Below are 23,737 nucleotides of genomic sequence, written 5' to 3' on the forward strand. Positions count from 1 at the left end.
GCATATCCACCTTGGGTCACAGCTCTGAGATAAAAACAAAAAACTGCAGATGCTGGAAATCTAAAACAAAAACAGAATTACCTGGAAAAACTCAGCAGGTCTGGCAGCATTGGCGGAGAAGAAGAGTTGACGTTTCGAATCCTCATGACCCTTCAACAGAACAGTCATGAGGACTCGAAACGTCAACTCTTTTCTTCTCCGCCAATGCTGCCAGACCTACTGAGTTTTTCCAGGTAATTCTGTTTTTGTTTTGGGTCACAGCTCTCCTAGTTCTAATATTCTGTAACTTGGATTCTTGCATCTAAAACACTTTTTCTGTTCCCTTTCTCTCCTCAGCTTGGCTATTCCAGCTTGGGCTATCCCTAGAAGTTCATTCATTGTTAAGAGTTCTTCAGTTAACAAGCGGTTTAAGCTCTTTTAGTCAACTGCAAAATTTCAACTGAACTCTGCTGGAAAAAGATATTCCCTGCTTGGCAGCCTGATTGTTCTAAATTTTAAAAATGAAAACCCTGCTTGAGATCAGAGCCACACCCACAATCTACTCATGCCTATAATTAACTTCTTGTTGACCCTTTGCTATTCTATTGTTTATCACCAGGGCAGTTTGGTCACATGATCATTTACTGGAAGCCAGGTGCGTTGTCCAAAATCATCAACTAGTTCTTAAAGGGGACATTACCCCAACATAGAATATAGGTTTTTCCCCCAAAAGCACATGGGCCATCAAACAAAGATGTGGAGGAAGGTCTCAACAACAGTGCCAATGATGTAACAGTCAAGCTGTGCAATGCTGTGAAGGGAAATAAAACTGTCATTGTGGTTAAGATACATCAGTTTGAAGCTCAAGTTGGAGAGAAACAGGACATCGAACTTGTACATTTTAGGCTTCACTGATCAAGTGGCCAGCAATAAAATTAAGTTTGAGTGTAAAGGTTTTTTTGTGATATTTGGACTTGGCCTTGCAGATTCTAAGTTAAATAACATTCTTGCTTATCCATGATTTGTGTTGCTAAACAGTCAGCCAGCATATATTCATAGAAAATTCATTGGGGCCTTAAAGACTGGAAGTTCCTCCAGTCACAATATTGATCAATCTAAATATTTTCAGCAGATCCCCATCGACTGTGATAGTACTAGTCATGCTATAAAAGTGCAAGTTGTTCTCTACTAAGCCTCAGGGTGTTTGCAGAAGGACGAGAAGATAAGACAGAATTATCATCTTTGCAGATGCCAATTTTAACCCAGTTGAGGTGGCAATTTCAGCATTAAAAATGTTCAAGTTATAATTGCTACCTACACCCATAGTCTTCGATGCCTAGTATTGTTCATTCTTTAGTAAATTCAGGAGTAGGCTATAGTTTGATGGTTCAGGTAGATGTTAAAGATCTATCGGAGGAAGAGTTTCCCTAATGTCTCAGTTATTATTCCTCTTTCAATCAACACTACCAAAGAAGATAATTGGCTAATCATCTCATTTACTGTCATAGGATCTTCCAGCAGGCAAAATGTCCACCACATTTGCCTACCTGGGAATCGCTGCACTCCATAGCAAAATCGAGTGCTGTGCTTGGAGACTTTTCTGCAAGATGCTTTGAGGCATTTTCTTTACTTCATCTGTGGTTCCTGCTTTATTCTCTATCCTATTATGAAACTGTTAGGATTTAAAATGTGCTCAAATGAAGTCCCCTGGAAGGAACTGAGAATGTATTCTGAACAATCTCTACGCCTAATTTTGAAGATGGGGACAGGGAAAGAGCTCAAGGTCTGTTGAGATTTAATGGGATATTTTCTCCATGCAGCTGTATGGAATGCTCTTTTGCTATTTGGAGATGTACTATCTTCAAAAAATAATGAAGACTTCATCTATGGTAAGTAAATTAACATTCTCCAAAAAGCAGTTGCTGGTTTAACAGCTTTTTCAAGCTTATTTGGCTTATGTAAGACAGTCACTTAGGTAAGTTCTCAGACTTTTCACCAAACAACTCTTTTGGATTTGGCTGCAAAGTTTTACAGAGTTTCAGTATTAACTCCCTTGGATCATAAATAAATTGATCCTTCCTCTTCTGAGTAAACTTTTCTTTCCTTTGGAAAGTTGCTTGCAATATGTAAAGATTATGAATGAAGATTATTTTTTTAAACTGTAGTGGTCTTCATTCTTCAAAAGATACCCTCCATATGTCAGATTTTAGCACCTTGATCTCAGACTGACTTTTTTTTCCATTTGATTTTACATTGTGATATTCCTCTGATTATGTCATGTACATTTCATATAGCCCTAGAGATGCAATACCACACAAGATTTAACCCTAATGGTTGTATAGCGATTGGTAAATTTTAGTTCATCAAAATGCACATATTAGTCTCTTTGATTATACCTCTTCTACCTTGTAGAGCTAATGTGATCATGTTGGTGTCTCTGATATGGAGCATGATAATTCTAGCTTGAATTGATTAAATGAACTAGGATTCGTAGCAATTCCCCTTTTCATACCAGTATGTTAAATTTAATTCAAAATTTAATTTGAATAGTGTGGAATATATCTAAGTGAGTAATCCCATCTTTGTCTCTACTTGCAAGTATTAGCTGTATAAGTAAGGAAAGGAATAAGTAAGGAAATTATTAGCGCAGCAGTAAATTATTTTGTGTGGTGTCTATGCAGTTTGTGTCCCACAAGTTTTAAAATTGAAAACATTATTTTGTATTTGTCTTTTCATATATATGTGTGTATATATATATATATATATATATATATATATATATATATATATATGCTCTTCTCAGTAGAGGTCAGCAGGCAAAGGTTTAAATATAACATGGAATTTTGTGTTTTGATCCTAACAACATTGACTTCTATTGAATCACAGCCCATGGAGACGTCAACCTACATAATCTGCAAACCCAAATTGAAAATGCTGGATTAAAATGAGAATCCTGAGCCAATTCAAGGCTTTTTTTTAATAAACATCTATAATTGAGTCATTTGCTCTGTGCTCAGATATGCTTAACTGTTGTATAACACATGCAGGAGTCGATACTCTATCTGACGGTACTTATTCCATTATTGTTTCCCTTTAATAAATTGAATGTGTAGACTTCTAGTTTGGATGTAGTGTTTAATGGATCATCTGTATATTGTCAATAGTGACCTGCCACACTTGCTCCAACCATAACATTTTAGTATTCTAAACTGAATCTTTCATAGACTGAAAAATAAAAGTAAAGAATATCTAGGAGCACATTTCTACCAAATACCTCTTGTTTTTTAAGAGTACTTAATATTCAAGATACGTATGGTTCCCAAAAGATCTTGTTTTATTGCTAAATTTAATTGTCAGCTATAATTTCTGTTTAGGTGTGCAAGTACAAGCCAGTGAGGTATGGCATCAGGATATCAGCTCATTATCTCTGATCTGGACATTAATTATTAATACCCTTCAACTTTAATATTTGTGTCATTTCTCACACCTGTTCTCTTTTTCCCTTTTCTCCTCTTGTCTATTCACTATTTTTGCTTCATTTTCTTCACTTTAAAGAAAGAAATGCTGTGATATTTCTTCTTCTTCCCAAACCTCCACTAGAAAACATTGGCCTCATCAAGGTAAAGGGCAAAGGCTTGAAACGGAAGGTCTTTCACGCTAGCTATGAATGGTATGCTGTGCAAAATTTAAAAAAACTTCCTTCAGCCTGTCATTTCTAGTTCCTAAATATACTCGTAACTGATATAAATACTTTATTTATTTTACATGTTGTTTAAAAAGGGAACCAAGCAATATGTTTCTATAATTTTGAATAAGTTTCTTTAAATTACACTTCCAGTCCAAATAATGCTTTAATTTGGACTGCAGAGGATCATAAAATATTCTCCTTGCTAAGGTGCTTTGAAATAAAATTATTTTTTGTTTGTTTAAAATGGATGGAAATTAAATTGTATAGTTGAGGTGTTTGCTTTTTATTTGAAACCTATTTTGGATGTTTTTTGAGTCATGCACCGAGTGTTGCATAACCCAAATTAAATATGTCTCTAAGTAAAGCGTAGTTAACAACTATGGCATTGTTAGAATACAGTTTCTGAGCTGAATCTCATCAGTCCAAATTAATTTGACTTTAGTTTAATTAAGCTTAATTGCAATAAGTTGTGCAGATTTAGTCAAGCTTCCATATTGCTTCAGATGTGTTGTAATTTGTCGCAATAAGTGCACAGTTCAGTGTCAATGTGCTAAACCAGTAGTTCTAGATTGTTGCGTGTTTAGTTTATATTTTTGTTTTTAATTTTATGTTGGCAATTTTTGCTATGGTATTTTCTACATTGTTTTATCTTATTGAATGTATTTTTACTTTTTTACCTTCTATATTTCTATTTCTACCCAGAACGGAAAAATATCTTTCCGGTTTAATCTCAGTGATGTAGTGCCCAAGCCGTTTGATTTTTATACATTAATGAATTCTGCTGATGTATGGAACCCTGCAGAAGAAAACCCATTTCTCCTTTTACGTTTTACTAAAGCAGGACTGGTTCACTTGACACTGCATAGTCACTTTCTAACATGGAATGAATCTCTTGCTCTTGCATTTTTCTGGGTGTGGGCTGATTTGATTGCTCACATAACATAATGTGTGTTTACTACTTTCCTTTGGAGCATGCATATCCTATTTCCTTTATCAATGGAATTACGTATATGGGAGCTAATTAATTTAATTCTCCAATCATTTCTGTACTTTTTGCAGTACAAAAAATCTTGTAAAATCCTGAAAATATTTAATATAAGCCTCAGGAGAGTTAGCTTTATAAAATCTCTTTACAAAGAGCTATGATTAACAGAAGAAGTCATAACTGTATCTCATATATAAATAATGTTTCCCTTCCACTGTCTTGCAGGCTCATGCCCAGAGAATCTGCAGGCCGAAAGTCCTGCAGCACAGGGGGCGGACGGGATCGACTTAGCCTCTCCAATGTCACCTCGTGCTAGCAAGAGTCGTATGTCTATGAAATTGCGGCGTTCTTCTGGGTCAGCTAATAAATCCTAATGACCACATCATAACAAAAGTTACACTCCTAATTCCTCAAAACTAGCCATAAGTCAATGTTGAGTTTTTAATTATTATTTTACTGCTTAAGCCAAATGTGTTGCCTCTTGCTAATTTGGAAATGTGTGTTGCCACTCCATTTGTAGTTAAAACCTGTTCCTTGTAAACTATTTTTATTAAGAACACTGGAGTTCTATTTTTAGCTTACCGAAATATATATTTTAGCAATCTATGCTTGGTTGTGCAATGCAACTACCCTGCACCTACTTGATTACTTATCTGTATATTTACTGCACTTTTAATCATATTTACTGTTTTGAAAAGCATTTTCTTGTCCAACTGTATTTGGCTAGTTTAAATCAGATGACCCTTTAGTTATTGGGTATTATCACTAGGAAATTATGATAGCAGTCTTGCTTTGCTGCACATTGTGTACTTTGTACATAATTTGTTTTTTTCAGTAGGAACATTTCAGATTACTTGTGCACAATTCAGGAATGTATAGTAAGTTTTCAGTTTGTATGTAGATGTAAAGTTATGTTTCAAAATATGTTCACCAAATCAATCTTATGGCACAAACATGTACAGAATATTTTCATTTTAAATTATAAGATATGAATTTTCCAAGGAATGTAAATGGTCTCTTAGCATTTCAGCTCCAAAACTTAGCTTGACAAAAAAAATCTTCCTCAAAATGAAATATATAGACTTGTTTTTATTTGAAACACTGACATATCATATATAAATATATATATATATATAAAATAAACAAACTTAAAGCGCTGAAAATGCAGCTGAGTTACACTATTTACTTGTGCATGGCTTCCAACCAAGAAACTAAAAAAAATACTGTAAGTAAATTCTGACAGGAGCCAAGCTGAAAGTTATTGTTGAAATGATGAAAATTCTGGATGTATTTAGATATGCGCTCTTATAGGGCTTGCACTCAATATGTTTTCAATCTTCTGTGATCTATTCATTAAGGGGAAAAGGGATCATTTAAGAGTGTCTGTATAATCAGTTGAACTTGAATTAAGTCAACTTTAAATTGCTGACGTGCAGCATAATGCACATTCCAGCTATTCAGATGTATTTTCCTACAAGGAAGCATTATTATTTTGTAGGTGAAGTGTAATATTACAACTAACGGTACGTAGCATGATGTCAGCACTAACTGCATGTGTAAATATCATATGGTAAAATATATATTATGTATTGTGATTTATGTAGTTGTCTATAAAATTTGTAATGGCTGAAGATGCGCTGTTTAATATCGCAATAAAAATTATTCTTACCATGCCTATTTGTGGAAATCTTTGTGTTAGCAAGATTAAAATGGAAAATGCTATAATTTAATTTTGCAGAACTGTTAAATGTCTCACTGTATTGAGAAATGTCAAAGCACAAAGGGAAACCAATAAATATCAAAAGTACTGTAATTCACTAATGAATTATTTGTTCACTTCCATTCCATACGTCTTCAAAATTATTGAAATATCAGTTGTAGCCAGAAGTATTGCTAATGCTTAATTTAATGTGTTGTTTTGGTATATTTTAAATGTGGCCATTCACTATGTTCTAATCACTGCATATTCTGTATGAATAGTGGTAATATGTAATATGCCTTCCCATTATCTGCTTTTCCTTGTGCATTCTTAAATGATCATGGGACAAATCGTTTATTTGTATATCTATAGAGATTTCTTTCTGTCTCCATTGTATATTGGGCAATGTTGCAAAACTTCAATCAATATTTTGAAAATTTATATTACAGAAGAAATGTAAAAAGTAGCTGAATTTTGTTTAGTCTCAAGATTATTCCTGCCTTATGAGAACACTTAGCCATTTTGTTCCTTCTCCCAGGAGCTTGCTGTATTTTAGTAAAAAATTGACAACACAGACTCCCTCTGTACCCCAGAGTGTTGATATGGTATAAAACCATTGACATTTCTAGAAGCAATTGTATACATGAATATGTTCCATCTTCATAACTTCTGGGAGATTAGATTAATTCATATATAATTAAGATATGCAGGTTTGTGTATATTGAGAACTTTGTGAAGCTGAGAATGTACTTCCCAAGTGAAGTGAAATAAAGTTGATTTCCAGATGAAGTCACTTTTATCTTTTTAATAGCTCTGATGCATTTTTGAGAGCCACTGAAATATCAGAAGAGTGCAAAACTACACGACCTCAGCATCAAAAGTAACAACTGAGTCGAGTACCATGTCAGAACTTGCAATTAAGATTTCAAAACTTAATTATTTGTCAATTTTATTAATGTCTATTTTACACACATGCCAATGGAAACAAATCTGTAAAGCAATTCTGTCTCTTTACCTTTCCTCAAAAGAACATTAAATTTGAAACTCTTATGCTTCTCAGTATTTTGCTTTGTACATAAAAGATGCTGCAATTTGTCATGTCAGAAGTATATTTATTACTGTTCCAAATATATATAATATCCTACTATATGGGGAAACTCGTAACTCTTAACTTAGGGTGGAATTTTCTAAGCATGCTGGCGGTGGGCGTGATAGGTGGCCTGTGCAGAAAATTTGGCGCAACCTGCTTCACGACAGCGTGAAGGCGGGCCGCATTTCCCACCATCGGTCGATGGGGAGCTAATTGTAATACATCAGCATATTATTAGAACGACATCCCACCAGGCTCTTGGAACCCCGTGGTATTTTCCATCCATGTTGGCGGGGAAGCACACCAGCATGCTTCACAACAGCAAGCAGGTGACGTGCACTAGGCGGCCTTCACTTTGGGGGAACTGAGGTGAGTGAACCGCAGCGTTCTCCACAGCTTGCTCATTGTTTAGTGGCCTCAGGTGCTGGGGGGGGTGGTCAAGTACTGGTCAGCCTCGGAGGCGATTGTTGAGGTGGGCTGGGGGGTGTGTCCAGGGGCAAGTGCTGGCCAGCCCCTGAGATGACTGCTGTGGGAGGGTGGCTGGGGGCAAGTGCTGGCCAGCCTCAGAGGTGACTGCTGAGGGGAGGGGTGTCCGGGGCAAGTGCTGGCCAGCCTCGGAGGTGACTGCTGTTGGGGGTGGGGGGGATGTCCGGGGCAAGTGCTGGCCAGCCTCGGAGGCAACTGCTGAGCAGGGCGGGCGGGGTAGTGGGGGGTCAAGTGTTGCCCTGGCATTGCACCCCGCGTACAACCAATGGAGGTGGGGGGTCAGGGTAAGTAAGAGAAGTGGCCACGTACTAACAACACCTGTAGAAACTCACCATGCCTCTGCAACTGAGACAGATCATGCGCAGCCACAGTGATATGATTGGGGTCGGGCTATTAGCCTGCCTGCCCATACAAGCAATGTGGTGGCAGCAAAGGCCCACCAAGTGCTCCATACTTCAATCACACCCCCAACCACTTTATTGCACCACGGAGCAGCTGGACTGCACATGTTGTACAACCTCCTCGCCAACGCTGGCCATGTAGCAGTCACTGTTGGAGGCGTTCTCAGCCCCTTGCAATCTCAGCATCCCAGTTTGGACCAATGTCCCCCATGTTGCAGGTTGACAGGGCAGCCATGCAGCCCACTCATCTCTGGCCATCCAGGGGTGACCTGCATTCTCCAGGAAGCATTAAGGGGCAGTCACACAGGGCCAGGAAAGGTGCTAAGTACAACCATGATAGCCACGTCTCTCTCTTTCACACTGCTGGAGGCCCACATCAGGATCATGGTGACCTAGCTGTATGCCTGATGGCCAATGGAGACTGTAGAAGGCGGAGGAGAGAGCAACTGAGGCTCCTGAATGTGCAAAGGCAGGAGCAGCAACCTCAAGAAGAAGGGGTAGTAGGGGCTCCTGCACACATTGCCCAGGAGCGACAGCCAGCCGTGGCTGGTCAGTGCCTAGCAACAACCAGAGTCAATAGACACCACCTGCATTCCTGCAGATGACTGAGAACCAGTGTCACCGACAACTGGCATGTCTATGGACCTGGTGGCTCACCTCTGCCACTTACTGCTGGACTTGGCGCCAAGGGGACATGGAGGGCTGTGCAACTACTTTAACCTAACTTTCCGAACCCTGCCCCTAAATCTTGGTGCTCCCCGAGCATCCACAGTGGAGGTGGAGGCAGCCTGTTGACTGTGATGCTCTGTGATGACTTTGGCAGGCGTCCTCTTAGGGGGCTGAGATTTGGTAGGGCGCGGCCTGCTTTCAGAGTCCTGCTGTGTGGCAGTGGCACCCTCCTTGGCCTGTGAAGCTGGAGCTGCGGAGGTCACAGGAAGACAGGAGTCAGATGAGCCGGTCACTCCCAGAGTCACCTGGGTGGATGGCCCCAGAGTGTGCACCTGCTGATCCTCCTCCCTATGGTTGCCTGAGGGCCCCCGGCTGACTCCGTGAGCAGAAGGGGTAGCTGGAGTGAGATTGCTGGCCAGCTGGATGGCTCTGTTTTTGAATTCTGTCAGAACTTTGATTTCAGTCATCCCTCCACCTGTCTGCGACCTTTCTATCCTGTTGTGTGCCAGTTTGTCCTGCATGGATAGAGATGGGTGGAGTGTATCAGGATGCCTGCCTGGCCTGTGTGGGTGGTGAATGCTCACATGGACGGGATAAGGACAATGATGGTGTGTGTGAAAGAGTGAATGGTGATGTCCCTTGCACTGGCAGCGTGTGAGGGCCTGTGGATGTGTGATGGGTTTGTGAGTGTGAGAGTTGGGACTGATGAAGAGAGTGACTTACCCTGGCGGAACAAAGGAAATCATTCATCCTTTTGTGGCACTGGGTGGCTGTCCCCCTCTGAAGGGTGTTTGTGCTGGCCATCCCTGCCACTGCCTCCCAAGCCGGGTTGGTGACTTTGCCGCCCATCCTGCGGCCAGAGTGGGGGAGAGCAAATCCCATCAGGCCTCCATGGTATCCAGCAGTCGCTCAAGGGACCCGTCATTGAAGCGGGGGGTCTGCAGTCCTTTTTTCCTTAGCTGGCCATGTCTCATGGGCAACGCTAGTGAGCTGGTAGCGATGTGCGCTTTTCTGGTGACTGCCTTTTAAGGGCTGCAGCTGGCGTGATGCAACAACGGGGTGATGGCAGGCGAGCGAATGAGAACCTGCTCATCATGGAAATGGCGTGTTTTGTGGGAATGAATAAATAGTGAGGCAGGCTCGGGGCAGTACAGTATGAAAACCCGCCATTTTCGTCGGTGGGTAGGACTCTATTTTACCCGCCCATTACTGCACTTGGTGCAATTCTGGGAAAATTACGCCCTTAGTTTCTGCTGTTTCAGACAATAGCACAAAAAACTCTTTAGACCATACAGTTTAGATTTCCCTATAGCTGCTGTTAATCCTCCATTGGAAACTTTTAGTCAGCTTTCTCACCACTGAATTCAGCAAGCTTAGCATTATTCAAAATTTGGAGTGATTCCTAGGGAATCCACCACAAAAGGATGTGGGCAGAAAATCACTGGCCCCTCCAGAAACCTATAGTGGCTCCTCGCCGTTTGTGCAAAAAGAAGTGCCACCTCTAAACATCCCAACAAAATCTACCATTGGGTTAAAGATTGTGCCTCACTCACAAGAGCCCACATCAGCTTAACCCACCAATGTCCATCTCCATGCCCCTAGTGAATTACATTATGATTTAAGTTATTCCTAATGTCTTCAAGATCACAAAGAGTTAGACACTATCACTACTGAATTTATTTAAAAACCAGTAAAATATTGGAGTTGAATTTAAAACTTTGAACAAAGAAATGTGCAAGCCTATGTATGAAACTAATAACTTTTGATATTTTTTGTTGATCTTTTTGATGTAATGTGATTTCAGAGTGCTTTAGTACTTCAGGATAGGGGGAGGTGATGGCATAGTGGTATTGTCGCTGGACTAGTGATCCAGTGACCCAGGGTAATGTTCTGGGGACCTGGGTTCAAATCCCACCATGGTAGATGGGGGAATTTGAATTCAATAGAAATCTGTAATTAAAAGTCTATTGATGACTGTGAAACCATCATCAATTGCTGTAAAAACCCATCTAGTCCACCATTGCCCCTTAGGTTGAAGTTTGTAAGGTTCCTTTAAATTTTGTTCTTGGTTTTACAGCTGACCTGAATTAGGGGCTGTGCCTGATTTATCCCAATTTGTTTGATTTGGTTTAATTGGTTTCAATTAAAAAGGTTATTGCCCCTTAGGTTGAGGTTTGTAAGGTTCCTTTAAATTTTGTTCTTGATTTTACAGCTGACCTGAATTAGGGGCTGTGCCTGATTTATCCCAATTTGTTTGATTTGGTTTAATTGGTTTCAATTAAAAAGATTATTGCCCCATAGGTTGAGGTTTGTAAGGTTCCTTTAAATTTTGTTCTTGGTTTTACAGCTGACCTGAATTAGGGGCTGTGCCTGATTTATCCCAATTTGTTTGATTTGGTTTAATTGGTTTCACTTAAAAGATTATTGCCGCTTAGGTTGAAGTTTGTAAGGTTCCTTTAAACTTTGTTCTTGGTTTTACAGCTGACCTGAATTAGGGGCTGTGCTTGATTTGACCTCATTTTGTTGATTTGGTTTATTTGGTTTCATCTGAAAGATTATTGCCCCTTTGGGAAGGAAATCTGCTGTCCTTACCTGGTCTGGCCTACATGTGACTCCAGACCCACAGCAATGTGGTTGGCTCTTAAGTGCCCTCTGAACAAGGGCAATAAATGCTGGCCTAGCCAGCAACACCCACATCCAATGAATAAAAAAAAATGAGGCATCTGCTTAAAATAAATCTGATTCCACCTTAAAACAGAAAATGCTCAGCACATCTGGTGATGCAAAATTAACATTTCAGTTCTGTGACCTTTCATCAGAACTGAGCATTGTTAGAATTCTAATAGGTTTTGAGCAAGTGAAAAGAGGAGGGTGGAAAGAAGATCAACAGGGAAGATCTGTGTTAGGGTGGAGGACAGGAGAGGTTAAATTGCAGAACATTTGCATGGTGTGAGACCAAAGGGCTGTAATGGGAGAAGTAAAGAAACTAAAGAACTGTCTAGAGGAGCTGCAAATGGGAAGATAGCTGCCATCCAATCACAAAGTAAGGGAGGGCAAAACTAAACCAGCAAATAAACGCAAAACAAAATATGAGCAGAGCTGGTGATCTAAAATTTTTGAACTCCGTTGAGTCCAGAAGGCTGTAAAGTACTCAGTGCAAAGATGAGGCATTGTTCCTCGAGCTTGTGTTAAGCTTCATTGAAACAATATAGCAGGCCAAGGATATAAGTCATCGTGGGAGCAAGGTGGAGAATTAAAATGGCAGATGACTGGAAGCTCAGCGTCACTCATGTGGACTGAAGGAGGTTGCCCCCAAAGCAGAAAACCAGCCTGTTTTTGGTCTCCTGCAATGTAGAGGAGACTACATTGTGAGGAGTGAATACAGTATACTAAATCGAAAGAAATACTGGTAAATTACTGTTTCCATGGAAGGAGTGTTTGGGACCTTGGAAATTGAGAATGGTGGAGTTAAAAGGACAGGTGTTGAATCTTCTACACTTGCACAGGAAAGGGAGGGGTTGTAGCATGTTTCTTGATACATGAACTCTGGGGAGAATCGTCCCAGATCTGCACTAAGTGTGATAGTGGGCAGGTAAAATGATATTTTACATGCTGGCCGCGATGGTATCTTTTCACACCGTATCGTCCCAAAGCCACTGAATTAATTATGCATTCCTGGGAATCACAGCGGGTGGTCTCTCATTCGCCTGCCACACCATCAACTCGCCGCTTCATAATGCTGGGCGCCATATTTAAAGTCCAGCACACCTCTCAGTGCTTCCAGCCCATGACTGCTGCAAAGAAGACAAGGCCCTGAAAGGCAAAAAGACTACAGCCCTGGGTTCAATGAAGCATCCCTCGAATGCCTTCTGGACGCAGTGGAGGCTCGCTGTGATGTCCACTACCCCCGCTCTGGCTGCAGGATGGGCAGCAACCTCACTAATCCGCCTTGGGAGGCAGTGGTCAGCAGCAATGCCCCGCAAAAGAGGACAGCTACCCAGTGCCGCTACAGAATAGACTCATCCATTCCGCCAGGGTAATTCACTCTTCTCATCACTCACAATTTGCACACTCACAAACCCATCACACATCCACAGGGATCTCACACCTCAAAGGACAACACCACTAACTCTCTCACACACATCCTCACATCTCCATCAGGCTCATACCCTCTCGAGCTCATGCCCTCATCCTGTCCATGGCTCTGCTCACCACACAAATATTCCAGGCAGTGCCATGTGTCCTATTCACAATCTCTCCATCTGTTTCCATGCAGGAGAAGCCTGCTCACATCAGGGAATGGTCCCAGACCGCGGGGGCAGAGTAGCCCACATTAGGCCCCTCACTCACTTTGAGAAGCATGCCATCGCACTGACTGGTGAGACATGGACCATGCCTGCGGTGAGGGTGAGATTAGCTGTGAACACTCTCATAAGGATCCTGTACCACGCCATCCCTCTGTCAATGCAAATGTGAGTGCCCTCTCTCCTGCTTTTGACTCTGCTGCCTTACACTACCTAGATCTAGAGTAGGCTCAAGTTCACAACCTGGTGGTCACCATACAGACACATGTCAACAGCAGCAGGAGGCAGGTTCGTGTGAGCTCCCCAGCACCTGGAGCACTGCTGGGAAGCAGGCATCTGTGAGGTCTGAGTCAGGTGACAAGCCTCTATATTAGGCCTTCCAACTCATCGTGGACAGTCAGAAGAAGGCATGGAAACATCACATAGAGCTGTTTGGAGCCCTCAACAGAGTGGCACGTGAGTCGGAGGAATGCGTCCGCCTGCTCACTGATGAAGTGGTGCCCACATGTATATGGAGGTCTCCATGGGAAGGATAGCAGAAGCCATGGAGACCCTGGTCCAGCAGTATGCAGAAGTGTGTGCGGATCTGCACTCCATCATGGGAGCCATGGGTTAGTTCCTGCAATGGCAACACGAGAGGGAACAGGGCATCTCAACATCCCTCCAGATGCTCCTTCCCCTCAAGGAGTCAGGCTGGACTCCTGGAGACCTAAAGAGAGGAGGAGCGGCAGCTGGACACCCTGGGTCATCCACTCAAGAATGTCAGAGACTGTCCTCTCCCTCCGAGTCCCCTTTGCCTGTGAGGCCCTCAACTTCATCCTCTGTCACTGCAGAGGGAGCAGCTGACTGACAAATGATTCTAGAGGGAGAAGCATGTGTGTGGCAGGGCCTTTCAGAGTACACTCCCATGCACACGGATCCTTCACCCTCCCACCCTACCGCCTCACTCTGCTCTCAGTCACTTAAGTCACGCCCACCCTTAGTTCACCCCCCAGGCGGCTGTCATAGACCCATCAGACCCCTCCCTTGCACGTTCACCTTGAACATCCTCCCCTCCACTCCAGACTCCACCCCCCGACACGCCCCACTTCCTCCCTTCCCTTCTTCCTTCCCCTTCCTGACTCCCTTAGACACCTTTACTTCTTCCGCCACCCTTAGCCCTTGCCCCCTCTCGACTCCTTCCTCCAGCCTTACCCATTCAGCCCTTCCTGACTCCTTCCGACACCCTCAATTCTTCCTCCACCCTTATTCCCTCTCCTTTGCATTCCTTCCTCCCCCTGGACCCTCTCCATTCTCTGCCTTCCTCCTGCTGGACAAACCCTCCACCCCCACTAACCCGCATTCCTTCGTCCCCCTGGAATTCCTCCCTTCTTGGCACTTCTTTCTCCCACTGCACTCCCTCCAGTCTCCGGACTCCTTCCTCCCCCTGGACTTCTTCTTCCCACACTTCTTCCCCCTCCAAACTCCTTCCCTTACACATTCTACCCCACCCCCGCTTATACCCACCTCACCAGTTGCTATTTTCTCCCCATTACCCCCTCTTCCCCTGTACTCCCTGCCCCCTCCCAACTTCACCCCATCCTGACACCTTCATTTCCCACCCCCCAACATCACCCCAACCTGACACCTTCATTTCCCCCCTCACAACCTCACTCCTCCAACACCTCTTCCTCTCCCAGTCGATCCTAGACCTTCCTCTCCCACCCCTTCAACCATCATCCGTTGTGAGCGTCAACGGTGACTTTCCATCTTCCATGAGTTGCTTTGCAGCAGACCCATGTCCATGAGAATCCACCCCGCATGCCATGGATGTTGCTCCAGGATCCCGTTGCTGTCAGGCTCGAGCATCCTCTGCTCCTCAGATGCCCGCGATGTGAGCAAGGACCTGGTGGTAAGTCCAAACTTCTGCACATCACAATTATTAAGACGTGTTCTGCACCTGCATGTTTTCCTGCCGATGGGGGCAGATGATCCAGCTGAGGGGGATGACTCCAGCAGGCTGGCCTGTTAATGATATGCTGATGTATTACAGTGAGGTTTCCGGCATCCAATGGCAGGGAACGCGACCTGTCATCGATGGGCTGAGTGCACGATCGCAAACTGGTTTCACGACGTTGTGAAACTGATTTTTGGTCTTCTCGCCATATTGTCCACTTATGCCATAGAACACTCCCAACTTCACCAGTCATGGAAAATCAAGGCCTCTTGTAGAGCAAAGGGGTAAAATCTGGAGCACCTGACACTGATGAAACTGCTAATGTAATTGTGATGCAATGACATATGGCTAAGGGTGAAAAAGAACGTTTTACCCGTTGACCTCAGTGGTGGCTTTTCACACTGTATCACCCCAATATCACCTCATTAATTATGCATTCTCGAGAAACATGCCATTTTGATGGGCAGGCTCTCATTTGCCCACCACACCGTCACCTTGCCGTTTCACCATGCCGGGGGCACCATATTTAAAGTGCAGCCACATGCACACCTTTGTGCTTCCAGCCCATGACTGCTGCAAAGAAGACATGGCCCTGAAAGGCAAGAAGACTGCAGCCTCTTGGTTTAATGATGTGTCCCTCGAGCGTCTTTTGGAGGCAGTGGAAACCTGCCACGATGTCCTCTATGGTCACAGGATGGGCAGCAACATTGCTAATCCAGCATAAGAGGCGGTGGCAGTGTTGGTCAACAGCAATGCCCTGCAAAAGAGGACAGCTACCCAGTGCCGCATGAGGATGAATGGTCTCATCCATCCCACCAGGTAGCTCACTCTTCTCATCACTCTGAACTCACACACCCACAAACCCGTCACACATCCATAGGGATCTCACACCTCAAAGGACAACACCACTAACTGTCTCACACACATCCCCACATCTCCATCAGGCTCATATCCTCTGGAGCTCGCACCCTCATCCTGTCCACAGCTCCACTCACCGCACAAACATTCCACACAGTGCCATATGTCCTGCTCACACTCCCTCCATCTGTTTTCATGCAGGAGAAGCTGGCTCACAACAGCAGGGAGAGGTCCCAAAACAGGGGTGGAGTGGCCCACATGAGGCCACTTTGAGGAGTGTGCCATGGTGCTGACTGGTGAGGATGTGGACCGTGCCTGTGGAGACAGAGAGGTTGGCGGTGAACACCCTCGTGAGGATCCTGCACATCATCCCTCTCTCAACACAAATATCTCTCTCTCTCCTGCTTTTGACTGTGCTGAAAGGCACAAATTCTCTCTACCTTGGTTCACAGGGAGCCCTGCCAAGTGACCAACATGCTCAGCCAGCCAGTCCCTCAGCTCCATCTACATCCTCTCTTCCAGCCATGAATACTCTTTCTCCATAGAAGAGCTGGAAATAAGCAACCTGGAGGACCCGTCACGGCCCTTATCCACACCCTCCACCAGCACAGAGACAAACACCTCAGTGGGACCTAGAGCAGGCTCAGGTTCACAATCTGGTTGTCACCGCATGAATAAGTGTCCACAGCAGGAGGAGACAGGTTCAGCCGAGCTCCCTGGCACTCGGAGGGCTGCTGGGGAAGAGGCGTCTGTGAGGTCCGAGTCAGATGATGAGCCTCTGAATTTTGCTTTGAACTCATCCTGAAGAGTCAGCAGAAGATGGGGAAACATCATGCAGAGCTGTTGCGTGCCACTCTGGTAAGGGCTTCCAAGTCAGAGGACTGTGTCCACCTGCCTTCTGATGAAGTGGTGCACGTATGGAGGTCTCCACTGGGAGGATGGCAGTTGCCATGGAGACCCTGGCTCAGCAGAACACTGAGATACGGGTAGACCTGCACTCCATCACAATTGCCACGGGCAAGTTGCCGCAGTGGCAACGCAAGAGGGAAACAGGCACCTCAACACCCCCCTGGTGCTCCTTCCCCTCAAGGAGTGAGGCCAGGGACGTCGTGCACCCAAAGGGAAGCGCTGGTGGACACCTCTGGGTCATCCACTAAGGAGCCTCAGAGGCTGTCCTCTCTCTCCATCCCTTTTGCCTGTGACCCCCCTCAACCTCGTCCTCTGTCACTACAGAGGGAGCAGCTGACCCACAGGAGGACAACCAAAGCAAACCAGGGCCCCCAAGGCCTCTGGTCTCCAGAGGACCCAACCAAAGTCACCAGAAGCAACATAGCCAACCATTGCACAGGCTGTCTCCACACCTGCTGCAGATATCAGGGTGGCAACTAGAAGCCTAAAGCGTTCAAAAGTTAAGAAATTCTGATCTGAGTTGGTTGTACAGATGAACACATTTTGTCACTTTACTACCTGGAAATATATTTACTGAATAATGTGTAATGGTGTCTTTCAACTTCTTTCACTGGCTTCACAAATCCTCCCACTGCATTTCCCCCACTAACAGTTCAGCTGCACGCAGCCGGACCATGAGTGATTCTAGAGGGAGAAATGTGTGTGTGGCTTTTGTTGGCAGGGCTTTTCAGAACCTTGTGCAAGAATTCTCTCAAGCATGCAGATCCTTCCCGCATCCCAATCATCTCAATGTCCTGAGCATTTTCAATGCTGCCTGCTGGGGTTCGCTTTCAGTTGTCCATCTGAGCTGACCTGCATCTCCACCCATCCACTGACCACACTCACATGCAGCACCTGTTCTCACCCACCACGACTCTCATTTCACTTTATATTCAGACAGCATGGTCCTGCTACAGTTTTTCGTGCCTCCCTCATCCTTTGCCCTCCCCCAGCCACCCATTTCCTCTCCCCATTACTGTAAAGCCCCCCGGCATCACCTCCCCACCGTGACATTACCAGCCACAACCTTTGTCTTTTGGGGATGTTCAGGTGAATATGTATGTTCCCCTCCTGCCCGAAACTCCTACCCCCAATCCACATTAACACCCTGATGACCTCCTTCCCACCCCCAGGGTCCATGTCTGCCTCCAAGTCCCCACCAACTATGTTCACCATCCCTTCTATTGATACCATTGCACCCTCACTCCCCCACCCTAACACCTCAATCTATCCTCGGTTATTCTCACTGTTCCCTCCTACCACACCCTCCCTCAGTTCGCTCCCCAGGATGCAGTCATGGACTCAACGGAGCCCTCCCTGCATGTTCTCCTGGATGTCCCTCCTTCCAGACTCACTCCTTCCCCTCTTGGGACTCCTTCCCCCTTCCCCAGAATCCCCACCCCCCCTTGGAACTCCTCCCCCAACCGGACTCCCCCACCTCCCCCTTAATCCTTTCCCCTTCCTGACTCCTTCCACCCTTACTTATTGTGCCATCCTTACGCCTTCCCTTCTCTGGACTCCTTCCTCCACCCATACTTCTCCCTCCACCCTTACTTCTTCCCCCAGTCTTACTCCCTCCTCCAGTCTTACTTCATCCCCATTCCAAATTCCTTCCTCCACCCTTACTTCTTTCTCCACCCTTACTCCTTACTCTCTCTGGACTCTTTCCTCCTCCTGGACTCCATCCTCCACCCAGACTCCTTGCTCCCACTGGACTCCTTCCCCTTTCTGGACTCCTTGTTCCACCTGGGCTCCTTCCTTCCCCTGGGCTCCTTCCTCTTCTCGGGATTCCTTCCCCCCTCAGAACTCCTTCGCTTACACATTCCTCCCCCCTTACACCTACTTCCCCGGTTGTTATCTTCTCCCCTTTTACCGCCTCCTTCTCCCATACACTCTCCCCTCTCCCAACCTCACCCCCGACATCTTTGTTCCCCCCACAGCCTTGCCCCAACTCAACATCTTAGTTCCCCCCTGCCCAACCTCACCCCATCTTGCACTTTCTTTCACCCCCAGGGCACCTTCATTTCCCCCCTCCCAACCTCACCGCCCAACACACTTTCCTCTCCCAGTCACTTCTTCCTCTCCAACCCCCCAGTACATCTTCCTCTCCCAAGCACAGCTGGACCTTCCTCTCCACCCCCGCAATGATCATCCATTGTGAACAGACCCTCAATGATGACTTTCCACCTTCCGTGAGCTGCTTCACGGCAGAAGCAAAAACCAGACGAATCCATGGACTAATTTTCAATGACCTCTACAGACTCATGGAGAATTGCGACTATTGGACTCACAGAGATGAATTAATATGCAATTGTATGGTGGCTGGGGTCTTGGATGAAAGATCTTTTGCAAATGAGGGAAGATTTAACTCTCACAAATAGTGCAACAGACCAAGCTTAGGCAGCAAACAGAATGGTTGTTCATGGGAAAAGTGATGACCCTTGGAGAAAAATGAGTGAAGCCATTCAATATGTCAGACAGAAAAGAGAGTGCAATGAACCAAAACCCCATGAAATCGGGAAAAAATGCGCCAACCACCATCTTAAGATGCACTCGGTTGGCGGGAAAATCCAACTGAAGAAGGAGGAATGCCCAGCAGAGGGAGCTGACTGCCACAATTGTGGGAAGTTAGGACATTTTAAAATAGTATGAAATCCAAAATTCATACTACTCATAGGAAGAAAGAGAAAAAAACAAAGAAAACAAGTAAAATCCAACAAGCGAAACAGCCACAGAAGAAACAAATAACCTTCTTAGGAGAAGTTAACAAAACATAAAATAATTATTGGAGCATTAAATTAGAAGTTGATGGGCACCCTACAGAACTCGAGCTAGATACTGGGACAGGTGTTTCAGTATTATCTGATGAAGTTAACTGGATTAAAAATATTACATTACAGCCATTCTCCATCCAGTTACAAGGTCCAGGACAAACTAAAAGTAAAAGGCAAGATTAAGTTAAAGGGATAAAGAAATTGTGGAACCTCTGTATGTGATAAAGAACCAGGAGTCAATATTACTGAGCAGAAAAACATGTTTGCAGCTGAGGCTCATTTACAAGGTTGATGAAATTGTTGACTAGCAGTCTAGTGATGTATTCGGAAATAAATTTCCATCCCTGTTTTCAGGCTTAGGAAAGCTGAAAACATAATATCGCATAACCTTAATGGCAGATGCTATGGCCCTTCATAGCAAGGAAGATCCTCATCCACTCTTAGACAAAGTCAAGAACGACATTGAACACATGTTATAACAATGCATGATCCCTCCAGTAACCATAGCAATGAAGTGGTGTTCTGGAATGGTGACAATACTAAAGCTAATGGTTTAATTAGAAACTGCATGGACCTGACTCAATTAAACAACTCAATAGAGCATGAGATCAATCCAATGGCATCCATCATGAAAGTCTTGCCAAATTTAAAAAAGCACCCTCTTCACAAAATTAGACACAAACAATGACTTTCAGCAGTTGCCTGTGGACAAAAAATCCAGATTGTTAACCACCTTTATCACCCCATTTGGTCATTATCGTGTTGACAGCTTACCATTCAGAATTGCTTCTCCACCTGACATACTCCAACGAATAATGTCTCAGACCCTGGAGGCATGGAAAGAGTAATATGCAATATGGATGACATTCTCATATACAACTCATCAAAGGAAAAACATGACTGTCGTGTAAGAACCGTCCTCAAAGTCCTACAAGCAGGTTTGACATTAAATGATTAATGTGAATTTGCAATATCTATGATAAAATTCTCAGGGAACATTATGCAAACTTCAGGAATTACAGCTGATCCATAGAAAGCCAAGGTCATTAGAGAGTTCCCACAACCTAAAAACATCACAGAGTTACAAAGATTCCTTAGGATGGTCAATCAAGCAGGCAAGCTCCTACCAAACTTGATGGAAATCAACGAGCCATTACAACAGCTGCTGAGACAAGGTGAACAGTAGTGTTAGAATGAGGACCAGCAAAATGTTTTTGCCAAAATCAAAAATCTCTTGATTTCATCTGAAATTCTAGCGCACTATGATCCAGAGTAGCCAAAAATTGTAGCAGCGGGCACATCATCTACAGGCTTGGGTGCAGTGCTGTTTCAGGTTCAAAAAGATGGACAAAGAAGACCAGTTTATTACACCTTGGGGTCTCTCATTGACACAGAGAAGTATACAACCATTGAGAAAGAAGCATTACCAGCCTCATGGGCGTGAGAAGTCTCTGATGGGATTAAGGTTTCAAATTGAAACCGATCACAAACCTTTGATTACTCTTCTTAACCTAAAGGAAATTGCAAAAATGGCACTGAGAATTCAATGTTTTAATTGAGACTCATGAGATATGATTCATTCACTGCGTATGCTCAAGGGAAGTACCAGGCGATAGCGGATGCATTATCAAGAATGCGAGTGGAAGAAGTCATGCTAGAAGATTTAAATTTTTTTGAGGAAATGGAAGCATATACTTCACTCATTGCCAAATACTTATCAACCACTGAGAAGAAATGACAAGAAATTAAGTAAGCACAACAGCAGGATGATGAATCATCAAAATTAAGAGTACAGTTTGACTATCCTTTATCCAAAAGTTTCAGGGCAAATTGCAATTGAGATTTCAGATAATTTTGGTTTTCAGATACTACATATAAGCCTCGTCCTACTCACATTACAATGGCTGAAGCCTAGGCTAGCTATAATCTAAAGTAAATCAGATGGCTAGAAAAGTAAGATGCATCACTGAATAATAAATACAGGATATCTGTAACAAGTTCCCACACACAGTGTATCTGCGATTCTGTTTGTAGGAGAGGGTTCACAAAGTAAACAGTACAGATAAAATTCACAAGGTAAACAGTGCAGGCAAACAACTAGGCTTCCCGCACTAAAGGTCAGGTGCAGTCAGCGAGCTTTTTGTCGGCTTGGGTCACAGACTTCCTGCACTAAAGGTCAATGAGGTTTTAAAAAACTGCGGCTTTTGGATATGTTCGGTTCTTGGATTTACAGATAAAGGACACTTGACCTGTATTGCCAAAACAAATGGCCAGTGTACACTCCTAACAACCCAGTACTTTGTCAATACTTCAAACTGTTAGGAAATCGAGATAGTTTAAGTAAGTTATATTGGTATTTTTAAGTGCTAGGAATGAATTTTAGCTTTAAAGTTTAAGTTTGATTTGTATTTCTGTATCTGTGTGTTAAGAAAGGTCAAATGGAGTTTTAGTTTCATGTTAAAAAGGTGCCTTCATTTCTAAAGAAGTTTTTTACGACTCTTGCAGCTAGTCTAAACAAACAAGAGCAGAGAATTGGGCTACCTAGCAACAGGGGTCCAGAGAGGTAGATTCCTCTTATAGACACACACACAAAGACTAAAGAAACAGCAGTTTTAAGTTCAGTTTGAAGCCAAGACTCCAGAGAGACTGGTCACTGGGAGTGGGAGATGCAAATTTCCCAAAAATACCAAAAGGCCCCATGCCAAAGGAGTGAGACAGAAACAGAAGAAAGTCTCAAGCAGACTTTCTAGTCAAAGGATGGACAGGAACCTGGAAAAGGCCCTGTTCAATGAAGTTAAGAGTGAAGGGCAAAGAGAAAGGCTCCAAGCTTCAGATTTAAAGAAAGCAGATTTAAAGCAAGAATGGCTTGCAAGAGGCAAGAAGGTCCAACAGGACAACTGAGGGTCTGTAACTCTGCTATGGGCATGTGAAGCAATGGTACTTTTGACAGCTGCGTTGGTGAGAGAGAGTGGATGGAAGGCAATTTGAATGCATGTGGCGACCCAGGGAAGAGGAACATTGGAAGGAGAGTTCGAATCCCTGGAGGTGAACCCTTGTGGAAAGCATCTGAGGGGAAGTGTCAGTTTGGGAGAAGATTCCAAGGTGAGGTCTAGGAGAGTGGAGATTGGAAACCCTCGTGTGAAAGACAGAGTGCAGTGAGATTGGTTGGCTCACAGCGTGACAAGCATCTGGGGAGAGTTGCAGAGAGATCCATAGCGTTTGGTTGAAGTCGCATCACTCACTTGGTTTCAGAGTGTGCTGTATCTGACTACAGGGTACCTATTGGTTTACGTGCTGTATGCTTACTGTGAACATTAAAATATGAGATAGCTTTTGTAACTTGTGTTATCCTTACAATTCTGTATATATCTGTAAAGGTATAGTTGTGGGTGAAGTAGTATTGTAATATAGTTCCTCTTTTCTTGTTTAATAAATGTTTTATTCTTTTGTTAAAAGTTCATCAGCTGACTCCTGTGACTCTGCTCAGTAGCTATCCTCCATGTATTTACAAACAAATAAAAGTTAGGATCTATCAAGCTGGGTTCCACCCTTGGATTAGGCTTGTCCAGTGGTAAACTCAGCTAGGATTGTAACAAAACAGAGAAAACATTTCATAATCATCGATGATTTCTTAGTTCGTCATGACAGATTGGCCACCCCCGAAACACTTTGACTGGACATTTTTCAGAAAATCCATCAAGGTCACTTGGAAATACAAAAATGCAAAGCAAGAGCCCAACAGTCAGTCTGGTGCCCAGGCATCAGTCATTCTATTGAAGAGTTAGTCACAAATTGCCTTACGTGTGCAGTGCATAGGGAGCAGCAGAGCAAACCACTGGCAACATTTACCTTTCCTACAAGGGCAGGGGAGAGCCTGGGGATTTGAGTTCAAATACAAAGTTTTCACCATCGTCATCGAT

The 23,737-nt window shown here is 43.8% G+C and overlaps 1 protein-coding gene across 8 annotated transcripts in view; it reads left to right on the forward strand.

Moving 5' to 3' along the window:
• Positions 1-7,401, forward strand: part of ralgapa1 (Ral GTPase activating protein catalytic subunit alpha 1) — a 337,589-nt gene extending 330,188 nt beyond the window's left edge. For 4 of the 8 annotated variants that reach the window (XM_041213937.1, XM_041213938.1, XM_041213940.1 and 1 more), the window contains one exon: positions 4,878-7,401. In XM_041213937.1, the coding sequence (XP_041069871.1) occupies positions 4,878-5,026 (149 nt within the window). In that variant the 3' untranslated portion in view covers positions 5,027-7,401. Of the gene's footprint in view, positions 1-3,534; positions 3,650-4,877 lie in introns of all 8 variants that reach the window. The other 4 variants (XR_005946224.1, XM_041213942.1, XR_005946225.1 and 1 more) reach the window with 4 other exon arrangements.
• The last annotated feature ends 16,336 nt before the right edge of the window (positions 7,402-23,737 follow it).

The sequence above is a fragment of the Carcharodon carcharias genome, chromosome 20 (assembly GCF_017639515.1).
Source record: "Carcharodon carcharias isolate sCarCar2 chromosome 20, sCarCar2.pri, whole genome shotgun sequence".
Taxonomy (NCBI): domain Eukaryota; kingdom Metazoa; phylum Chordata; class Chondrichthyes; order Lamniformes; family Lamnidae; genus Carcharodon; species Carcharodon carcharias.